Source organism: Galeopterus variegatus, unplaced genomic scaffold (genome assembly GCF_000696425.1).
Source record: "Galeopterus variegatus unplaced genomic scaffold, G_variegatus-3.0.2 Scaffold8452, whole genome shotgun sequence".
Taxonomy (NCBI): Eukaryota; Metazoa; Chordata; class Mammalia; order Dermoptera; family Cynocephalidae; genus Galeopterus; species Galeopterus variegatus.
The window spans coordinates 63,809-75,190 of record NW_007734563.1 but is presented as its reverse complement, the minus strand read 5'-3'; the positions used below and the strand labels follow the sequence as shown (position 1 = coordinate 75,190).

Here is an 11,382-nt window from a genome sequence, read left to right as displayed (position 1 = left end):
GGCAGGTGCGCTCACTGGCTGAGCGCGGTGCAGCCGGTCACAAAAGAAAAAAGATAGGGATCTTGACCCCCTCCACAGTCCTTACGTCCGTCCGTTGCCACGCGGCTTTGATTAAAGGGAAGATATGGTGGACCCAGAAAACCTGAAGCGGGGTCAGAGAAGGCTGTGATAAAGCAGGCACCTGGCCCCCGAGGGACGGCGGCAAAGAACGCCCGCAGTTACGCACCAGCCTGAGCCCGCGCCCGCGCCTCAGCCGACGCCGTCCAGGGATGCGCCGGGGGAGGCCCATCGCGTCGGCGCGGTCCCTCCTCCCGCAGGCGGCGGCAGTGGGCTTCCGGTCTCGGCCTCGGGCCCTCCAGACACTTCCGCCTCAGGCTGCCACGACGGCAGCATGGCGAGAGCCGAGCTACGGGCTGCGCTTGAGCAGCGGCTCGGCGCCCTAGCCATCCGCACGGAGGTCGTGGAGCACCCGGAGGTGAGGCGCCCGCCCTGGGGGTAACCGCCGGGACAGCCCCGGTCGGAGGGGGTGGGCTCCGCTGAAGCGTCCATCCGGTGAGGCCGCTAAGACCAGGTGTCCCGGGGTAATGTAGTGGAGAAACGTCGCTTTAGAGCATTTCCCGGGTCCAGAGTGCGGAAGGAACCCGACAGGAACCGCGAAGTCCTCTTGCGTTGGGACTATGAGGTTATGGTGAGGAAACTTATGTTTTCCTCTTGGAATGGTTTGATTACATTCCATGTTGAGAACTAGTGCAACATATGGAGATCTTGTGCATCTTAAACCTGTCTGGGATGTTGGTCAGTTTGTCCACTTTATATGTAGATAAAATAAGTTACCAAGCAGTAAACCGTCGGTTCAGTGGCTGCGGTGTATCAGGCACCATACGTACGTACATATTACAGCACGGCATCGAAGTTCAGAGTTTGTTTTGCCAACTTGGTCACTGTGGTCACAAAACATTCATTGCACTTTTGCAGCATGGTGGAAATCCCCCCCCCCCCCCAAATTGCTACAGAAATCTACATCCCTGTTTTTTCATAAACTTTAACATGGTCTAGTGTATTGAGGATTTACTTGCAAATATTTCCCGGAAGCTTCGTGTAGCTTGAGTAGCGCGGGGACGTAAAATTTGCCCAGGGCTTCAGTGACAGTTGATAATGGTTAAATATTGTGATCTTCAAAGAGTAAAATAAATACATTACAAGAAATACATTTCTAATCTTTACAAATTTGACATCAAAACTGTATTTTTTTCTGACCTTTCTCCCTCCCATATAGTCACATACTCCTCCCCTTTTTTGGGGCAGCTGGCTGGTGCGGGGATCCGAACGCTTGACCTTGGTGTTTTATCATCGCTTTCTAACAAATTGAGCTAAATGGCCAGTCCTATCCCCCTTCTTTACTGGTGCATATCGTCAGCTTTTCTGATGTTCTTTGTTAGTCCAGAGTCTTATTCCCTGTCCTCTCATCCTCCTTGTGGTGACATATTTGTAGAGTGGAGGCTGTCCCATGGTCTGGATTGTAATGGAATGCTAAAGAATAGGAATCTAGGACTGCTGTAAACTTTTAGTAGCAAAAGTTTAAAGTTAGAAATAAAGCTTTTTAGGAATGTGAGGGCTTGCCCAGGACACGGGAATAGAAAACTGGCCTAAGAGAAACTGCCTGAAGTCTTGAGATAAGGAATTAAGATGGCAAGGCTTTGTAATTACTTGGTAATAGGCTGGAAATGGGTCTACACTAGTGAAATTCAGGGCAATGAGTACTCCTTAACGCTGCTGTTTTCACCCAGCAAGCAAAATACATATAAATGTGTGTGTATGTGTATACGTGCATATTCATTTTTAAACTTCTCATTATGTGATATTTTATAGGTGTTTACAGTTGAAGAAATGATGCCTCACATCCAACATTTGAAGGGAGCACATAGTAAGAACTTATTTCTTAAAGACAAAAAGAAAAAAAGCTATTGGCTGGTGACAGTTCTTCATGATAGACATATTAATTTAAATGAGCTTGCCAAGCAGTTAGGTGTTGGGAGTGGAAATCTGCGGTTTGCTGATGAAACAGCCATGCTAGAAAAACTAAAAGTTGGCCAAGGCTGTGCCACACCCTTGGCACTCTTCTGTGATGATGGAGATGTGAAATTTGTCCTGGATTCTGCTTTTCTGGAAGGTGGACATGAAAAGGTATACTTCCATCCAATGACCAATGCTGCAACCATGGGATTGAGCCCTGAAGATTTTCTCACATTTGTGAAGAAGACAGGACATGATCCCATAATACTAAATTTTGATAAAAACAACTAATGATAAAAACAACTAACTGGGCTAGTGTTTAGAATAAATTTATTTTTGAAAGCTATTTTTCCTATTTGTAATTTATAAAAAGCATTGAAAGTGATAAGAATATTTACTACCCTTGGTTTGGGACTATCTAAATCACTTTAAGAGGAATATTTTATCATAAAAGAGCTCTTTTTTAAAAAGATGTACTAGTATTGAAGTAGTTTTAGTCAGCTCAGAGATTCTGTCCCCCATCACCCACGACAATTACTCATTTCAAGAATGCCTTCAACAACTAAGAATACTTCTTATCCTTTTTTCTTTGGCAGATGGCCAGCACAGGGATCCAAACCCTTGACCTTGGTATTACCAATACTGGCCTTTAACCAACAGAGCTAACTGGCCAGCCCTAGAATAATTAGCTAGTAAGATTAACTAGCTTACATCTTTACAGTGTTAAAAAGCAGCAAGCTGCAAGACAGTATGTATAAAGTTATACATATGACAGTATATATAATATGGGAAAAAAATCAAAAGGAATATAGTAATATATTAAATTGTTGGTAGTGGTTACTTTTCGGAAATGGGGATTAAGGAATAAGAATTCCCCAGCAAGTTAATGAAAACAAACATAGAAGCAAAGAGTAAAAACTTTCCATTGTTGGATGTTGTTTATTATTATTATTATTATTTTTTTTTTGCAGCTGGCCAGTATGGGAATCCAAACCCCTTGACCTTGGTGTCATCAGCACCACACTCTCCCAATCTATAAAAAAATATATCTTTACAAAGTTTTAATCTAGAGAAACACTGAAAACTAGGGATGGAAAATGTAAGGTAATAATCATCATACCATTAAAATTACATTTTAACAGTAACGGAATATACATTATGCCATTAAAAAGGATTTGTTTAGTCTTTGCTCAGAGGTTAGAAATGTGAACATATTGTTTTAAAACTTTCTGTCCAGGTTCTTGGACTTGTGAGGCACCTATTACCATTAAACTCTTATCTCTTAAGATATATATATTATATTAAGATGTGTATTATATGTATCTTGGCAGCATTTGATTTTTCTCTGTTGTGTATTAAAGCCACTTAAAAACAAAAACAAAAAACAACAAAAAAAAGAAATGTGAACATATTTGTTCAAGTTTCTTCTGTCCTCTAGGTTATATTAAATTTTACTTATCCCCTTTCAATTATGGTATCTGAAACAATATAAAAACCCAGGAAAATGTAGTCAGTTCTCGTATAGAAGCTAGTTCAAAAACATTGGAAGAGTGAGAAAACTTTTCACATAACTTGGATTTTTTTGGGGGGGGGGCGGTGTCTGGCTAGTATGGGGATCTGAACCCTTGACCTTGGTGTTATAACACTGTGTTCTATGGGGCCAGCCTGTGGCTCACTTGGGAGAGTGTGGTGCTGATAACACTGTTCTAACCAACTGAGCTAACTGGCTAGCCCTCACCTCACTTAGATTTAAACAAACCTTCACTCCTCGACAATCTGACATGCTAGACTACAAAAATTTCTCTTGCAGTCATGAAAATTCTCATATTTTCCTCTAGTACAATCAAATGGGATATTCTTAAAAGAACCATATTTTCCTAGGTTTGATCTGATAGAAATATTGTATGGTCTGTTTGCACCAACTTGTGTTACTAAAAGGCAAGATAAAAGTAATGACAGTCCCATGTTAGTTTTTGCCTACTCTAAAGGCAAAAACTCTAAGACAAAGAGGAAATTTTAGGTTGCTTTGCATATAAAATGAAGGTATAGTAATGAATAGAATCATAAAAATTAAATATCTTAGATATCTGGTCTAACTGCCTCCCTACATTATGGGTGAAAATAGGCTCAGAAAGAGAGGCTTGCCCAAGGCCAGTTGCTGTCTTTAATGTTCTGCTTCCCAAGGGCTGGCTAGTTAGCTCAGTTGGTTAGAATGTTGTGTTATAAACCCATTGTCAAGGGTTCACATCCCAATAATGGCCAGCTGCCAAAAAAAAAAAAAAAAGTAATATTCTGATTCCCAAAATGTATAAGTGAAAATGAAAGGTTAATTTGTACAACTTATTAGGCTGTATTTAAATCTATTTTGCGACTGATAGAACTAACAGACTGACTCTCACCAGGCCTCTAATACCCCCCAAATGGTTATGGGTTATGTTCGAAAATAGTTCTCCAGGGCAAAGGGAAAGGGATGAAAGAATAACACTTGATTAAAATTATAATTTTTTAAGTGATTATAAGAACACTTGTTATAAAAATCATCTCTCTTTTTATTTCATTTTATATCAGTTTGATAAGAGTATTAATTCAACTTAATTTTTTAAAGAGAAACAGACTAAAATGAAAATGTTTTTTAAAAGACAAAACAAACCAACCAATGTGTCTCTTTGTCATGAGTTGGATTACTGTGGCTGATATTAGGTAATGCCAAATAATAATTATTTTGCCACTGAACTTCAAATTCCTCATTAGCATTAGTTTTAAAGGAAATGTTACAGCATTTATATTATTTGATTTAATATTTAATTACAGTTATAAGTACAGTGGCAAACATTGAAAAAGAGAGCCCTTAGTAGAAAAGAAAAAGACAATTTAAAATCAGGTTTTTTGGAAGGGTGTTATAAGTGCAACTTTATCCATAAGCATTCCATTTAAGGCATTTTCATTGTCCAAATATCTCAACATGTACATTGTGGCTTATATTATAAAGTGGGCTCCTTTCACATTATTCATTCAATGCTTAAAGGAAAAAATACATCTCAGGACTAGGTGTAGCTGAAAAGAAAAAAACAAAAATTCACCACTTTTCTCATAAAAAGAAACTTAAAATACAAGTCATTTAGCATACATTATCACTCCCCATTATAATTCCAGATTTGGTACAGTATCTTTTTCACTTCCTGACATAAACTGTTAAGACAGTACAGCCTATGGTACTTCATTTGTGAGGTGGCTGCAATTCTGTAATATGCACAGTGATTTTTAAATAGGTTCTTAGCATGCCTTGCATGAAAGGTGCTACATACAAATCTGTTTTCATGAACTCTTTGGTAAGCACCAATTCACAAATTTGGACCAAAACATTTCCACATGGCCAGATCCAAAGCATGTTATTGGAGCTCCAGACTGAAGCTATTACCCTGTATATTGATTTCTTCAGTTTTCCTTAGCGTGTTGATTTAGAATACAGCCAGATAATTGAAAGCATATCCAGTTGGCTTTCTTTTTTAGCAAAAGAAATTTAAGGTAAAAGTGTACTTCCTACAAAGTTTGCTTCTGAAGGTATCTTTTGGAGAAAGCAAAATATTCCTGTGGTTATTATTAGTCCTTTCTTGAAATAGTATGGAAAAGGTGATGAATATAATTGAGATTATTCATATTTTTGCAGTCTGAAGGTTTTCTCTTGATTGTCCTTTCTTGGGTCAGCCTACTGATTCAGTATTTTACAGGGCATCATTCAGCATTTTCTACTTGAAGAAATGTCCTTCAGCATTTTCTCCCTAACTCAGCAAGTTCTCTATTTTAGGATTTTAGTATCCTGGAGAGGTCAAGCTGTGATATATATCATTCACCCTCACTGGGCCATCTCACACTCATTAAATTTCAACTTTCAGTAATTGTCCTGGGATGTGTCCTAGTTGTGCAAATTAGATGCTAGTTAATATAAATCTAAGTTACCCACTTACTGTATTTAGTTAAAACATAATTTCTACATTTACTTCAGATTTATCCACCTAAAAATGAATTTACATTTTTATATCCAAGGGTCTCTAGACTGTCATGATGCCCATTATAATTTGATACTTGAATCCAGGGAATCATTATGGAGAGAGATCTTTCAAAGTCTAGAGAATAGGTTTTAAATATGTCTGTTGTGCAATATTTGTATTTTAATAAGAATCCTTTGTGTTCAGATTTCCATAACACCTTTCATCCAAGAGTTTCAAACTTTTTACAGCAAAGTTTGATTTAACTTTTTACAGCAAAGCCTTAGTTAATGGTGGCACTGAGTTAAATAAGTTCAAATTCTCTAACTTCCATTTCAATTTCTGGTCAACTAAACATGCTCTCTTTTTTACTGATGGTCTTTTGGAAAGTAGACTATGAACACAATGCTGCTACTTACTGGCCTACCAGAGAGATAGAGACTGACTTTTCTCATGGCTACTGGTTTAGTGATTAAACATACAGTTCAGAAACCATACACCATGTAATATGGAATTATTCCAAAAAGTTCTTTAGAGCTGGTAAAGAAAGCCTAAGAAGTACACTGTTAAAATAAATAATAAGTCAATATCTTTCTCATTTCAGACCAAAAGATTATTCTGAAATTTATGTTAAATGATGAATTTGCATTAATGAGTATCAATGCACTTTTTTGGATTTCATAAGAAAATAAAACTGTGATATAAAATTGGAGCTACTAAAAAATTGATGTTCCCCTGGGTTAACTAAATCTACTTTGTTGTGCTTCTTTCAAATGTTTAAAAGTAACAAATGCATACAAATATTTCAAAAGTACCAATAACAGTTACCAACTTTAATGTAATATTATAAAGGACAAAAACAGAAAAATTGTTATTAATAAATGATAACCTTAATAATAAATGAGTTCTTGGCAAAATGCAGATGATAGTAAATTATTTACATTATTTTTGCCATAAGAAAACTTCGTAAGCAACTGTCAGCTCTCAATTTAAAAAAACAAACACACATACATAACCTAATACCAAAGAAGGGAAATGAGTTCAAACACAATAGCTTTACCTTGGGAATGCCATTTGCTGGAAAACCACCCTATTAGAAAGTTTCAGAGAAAAAGTCCCTAATTACCTTGGATCCATGTATGAATGCTTAATGTTGCTTAATGGGAAATATGGAAAGATTAATATCACTATAAATTTTTTATAACTCCTATCTCATTATGGATTTTTCAGATTTATCTAATGAATGGAATTTCTTTTGAAGGGCATCAAAATAATTGGCTTTTAAAAAAAGTACGCATACATGCAGTCTGCTAACCAAATAAGGCTCTGACATGCCAAAACAATTTTCTCTGTATCTCGATATATAGTACATTCCACAAAATACTACAACATTTAATTTAGATTTACACAACTAAATATAAATGGCTAGATTTTGGCTAATACTTAGCAGAAGCATTATGCAAACATGGATAAATTCATAAAACAAATGATGAAAGAAGATTGTTCTTGGAGTAATTCTTGAAACGACCTTAAAACACTTGGTCCTTAGCGAGAGAACGTCCTTTACGCAGTAGATCTTAACAGTACAATGTATAGTAAGTCCTAAAACCTAAAAATTTTGGCAGTTGAATCCAGTAGTGCTCCTTGATTCAAGGAAGGAATGAAGGTTTGTATTCTTGCCTGCTCTATTCATGAAGGATTGTTAAAAGTCTCCTTAAAGATTTTTTAAAATGATTCCTATAGTTGCTAGGTGTCTTGTTAACTTCAGAAATAAAGGCTTCATACTGAAACTGAAGGACACTTTTCTCTCTGTATTCAGTTGGAAGGCAGAAAGAAGAAAGAAAACATAAGAAAAGTTTGAAGATAAGAGATAAAATACAGAGCAGCCACTACAAGACAGCATGCACCAGATATTTCTATGGAAATGAGGGAGTGACAGAATCAGAGACAATTTTTCTTTGAGTGGCTCTTCAGAGAATAGGCATTTAGTTTTTTCTCATCAACTATCAGAAAAATTGTGAGTAAGCTGTATTCCTACCATAAAAAGACTTCAAAGTAAAAAAAAAAAAAAAACACAAAAAAAACTCCTAGAACATCATTCTCTAATAAAATAAAATTTGAATTGAGAAGGAAAAATAATTTCAAAAGATTTGTTTGTTCCCTGCACTAACACATAAAAACATATGGCAACCAACTAATCTTGCTTTACTAGTAAGTAGGACAGAAAGTCAATGAATTAAGCAAGCAATATTTACATCTGTTAATGCAATGTGCACTTGGTCTTATACTTAATTTGGTTAGTTTGTATAAATGAGACTAGTCTCATTTACATTTTAAGCAGAAACTCACCACTTGGCCCACATGTCATTGTAGTGGGTAAGAGAATTAGGAGCTTTCTTGCTCCCTAGACCTGCTTTTTGAATGTCTGCTTTCTTGTACTTTGTCCATATCTGCAGGAGAAAAGCATTTCATGTTATTTAATCAAGGTTAAACAATATAATTCATGAAGATAAGAAACTAAAGAGCTCTCACTGAGTTGGACAAGTTGAAAGAAACTGTAACTGGGAAATTTATTAATCTGATAGACCTCTCTTATATTTTGAATCTATAAATAATTGAAATCTATAGCTATTTTTTTTAACCCTTGACCTTTGTGCTAAAACACTGTACTTTAACCACCTGAACTAACTGGACAGCCACCATACAGTTTTTTTTTTTTTCCTTTTTGTCTTTTTTACTGACCGGCAACAGGATCGCAACCCTCGGTGTCGCGCCCGTACTGGGGACCAGCAACGGGATCGCAACCCTCGGTGCTGCGCCCGCACCACGCTCAGCCAGTGAGCAGGAACCGGTCTCCACATGGGATCCGAACCCTCGGCGGGAGCGCCGCCGCGCTCTCAAGCGGCGCACTCTCCAGTGCGCCACCGGGCCGGCCCGCCACCATACAGTTTTAATGTAAAAAAATAATCTTGCCTATAGTAGCTGAAACATCCAGAATGAAATATTTGTATTATTTACTCAAAACAAAACAAAAAAACAGTGCTGGGGCATATTTTATGGCAAATAATATACCTACTTATACTGGTTATAGCTAAAATTGTATTGGCCAAAGGGGACCAAATACATAAGAATATGTTTACACTGTCACACAAATCATACAGATACAATTTTTAGAAACCTAGGTGAGGAGTATGAAAGTATTGTTTCATCATTTATAAGATTAGGATACTGAATCTTCGAATAGTTTTTCAAATAATCCTTTATGATATGTAGGATATTTATGGAGGTGTCTTAAAGGAAATAAGTACAGCTGCTTGAGTCAAGAGTTGCTGCATTTTTATCATAATTTTTTTTTTTTTTAATTTTGGGCATCTATGTAAGATTTCATTTATAGAAAGTGTTATGTTGATTTTTTTAATGTTTAATGATTTTTTTTCCATATGATTTCTAAGGTTTTTTCCCATTGCTAAAAATTTGATTCCAAGTACTATGAAGAAACATAGGTAACAAACTAGTGTTGTTTTGGGGGAATTTTATGACTCCACAACAGGTAATGTTTTCTGGGGGAAGTCTAGTCTGTATTTGCAGACAATTCTCAGGACACATGGACATGCTAATGTTCTTGTTTCACATGCACAGAGTATATATATATATATTCTTTCTGAAAAAATGCTGTATATATACCTGTAGCCATTTGGGTAGGAAATACTTCTTTCCTGTAAGTCTAATTTTGTAAAATAATCACAAAATTTTTAATATAGAAGTACATGATTTTTCAATGTATTTTTTGAGTAAATAAGGTTAGTATTTTAAATTTAAAGTGTTATGGCCAGATTGATGATATCTAAAAAGTTGAAATGGCTGTGAAATAATCTTTGACTCCATGTGGAAAAGAAATAATACTAATTATTACATTTGTGTCATATATGGCCCCCATCTAATCTCAGCTATGTTTACCACTACCTTTTTCTTTTTTGGGGGGATACGGAGCTGGCTGATACAGGAATCAAAACCTGGACTTTGGTGTTATCAGTACCACACTCTAACCGAGTTTACTATTAACTTTATTACTAGGTTATGAAAAAAAAGGGAGAATATTAATACTAGAAATATTTGAAATGTTAGGACTGACTGGGCAACAACTGACAATAAAATAGAAGAATGTATTCGTGCAGAAACTATATTAGGAGGGCCGGCCCGGTGGCGCACTGGATAGTGCGCCGCTTGGGAAGCGTAGCGGCGCTCCCGCCCGAGGGTTCGGATCCCACATACAGACCGGTTCCCGCTCACTGGCTGAGCGAGGCGCGGGAGCAACACCGAGGGTTGCGATCCCGTTGCCGGTCCCCGGTCCGGTACGGGGGCAACACTGAGGGTTGCGATCCGTTGCTGGACACGGAAAAAGACAAAAGACAAAAAAAAAAAAAAAGAAACTATATTAGGAGATACTAAAAAATATGAAAATTTTCTGATTGTGTTCATTTGATTATCTGCACCAGAACCATTTTTAGTAATGGCTATGAGAAAAAAAGTATGCTCAAAGATATAAATGGAAGGGGCCTAGCTCCCAATATGATCTTATGTAAGTACAAGAGGATAGCTTAATTTACAAAGGATACAAATTTCATTAACCAAAGATTCTCTACAGATTTTTTCCTTTGGACCAGTTAATAATAACAATAACAATTTAATATAATAACAAGTATAAAATAATTTCCTCCCCACTTAGAAAGTCACATTTCAAGGCATTCTTTCCAGATGCCAGGCTGTGGAGTTATCAGTAATATTTAGGCTGAATCAAAATAGTAAATACATTCCAGAGACAGAGCTAAGATATATTCCTCCAGAAGGAAATGAATCAGGGATACCAATTTTTAAGTATTTTACAAATTAGAGATTAGCTGATTTGCTTTAAAAGTGCTATGAATATAGAAAGATAATTTAAAAGTTTATGACACTGGAGTTAGAGTTAGCAAATATTTTCTCTAAGTTTTTTTTTTTTAGCTAAAGAGTTCATACTTATTCTTACCTCTGAAATTTGTTCTACTAAAAACTTACTTGTTTGTTTAAATGGTTACAAGTCCCAGTTTTACATTTTAGCACTATGTAGTCAGTTTTAAAAATTCTGTTTTAACGGCATACAAATATAATTTAATAATTAATTATAGAAGTAACAATTTTCACCACTTTGTAAGCTTGCTACCCTTTTTGAATAGAAGTAAAAATACAAATTTCCAACACACTGAGTATAATTTGGTTTATTTCTCTTCGACTCTATATTAAAAAAAAAAAAACCTGGAAAAACTGTTGTGTTAACTGATTCCAAGTAAGTAAGTCATTTTGAAGGAAAGATAGTACTTGAGCCTTGAATTTATAAGAGGAAGAA

At 36.3% G+C, this 11,382-nt stretch overlaps 2 protein-coding genes across 6 annotated transcripts in view; one reads left to right on the top strand and one right to left on the bottom strand.

Annotated features, from left to right (window-relative positions):
• Nucleotides 1-365: 365 nt before the first annotated feature.
• LOC103608472 (prolyl-tRNA synthetase associated domain-containing protein 1) lies at nucleotides 366-2,359 on the top strand. Its single transcript, XM_008592905.1, has 2 exons — nucleotides 366-475; nucleotides 1,870-2,359. The coding sequence occupies exons 1-2, from the start codon at nucleotides 392-394 to the stop codon at nucleotides 2,302-2,304; spliced, it is 519 nt and encodes a 172-aa protein (XP_008591127.1). The 5' UTR covers nucleotides 366-391; the 3' UTR covers nucleotides 2,305-2,359.
• A 2,152-nt stretch (nucleotides 2,360-4,511) lies between these two features.
• Nucleotides 4,512-11,382, bottom strand: part of LOC103608471 (girdin) — a 67,067-nt gene continuing 60,196 nt past the window's right edge. For 4 of the 5 annotated variants that reach the window (XM_008592904.1, XM_008592899.1, XM_008592901.1 and 1 more), the window contains 2 exons: nucleotides 8,349-8,449; nucleotides 4,799-7,808 (listed from right to left, as the gene is read on the bottom strand). In XM_008592904.1, coding sequence (XP_008591126.1) covers nucleotides 8,385-8,449 — 65 coding nt within the window. In that variant the 3' untranslated portion in view covers nucleotides 4,799-7,808; nucleotides 8,349-8,384. Of the gene's footprint in view, nucleotides 7,809-8,348; nucleotides 8,450-11,382 lie in introns of all 5 variants that reach the window. The other variant, XM_008592900.1, reaches the window with a different exon arrangement.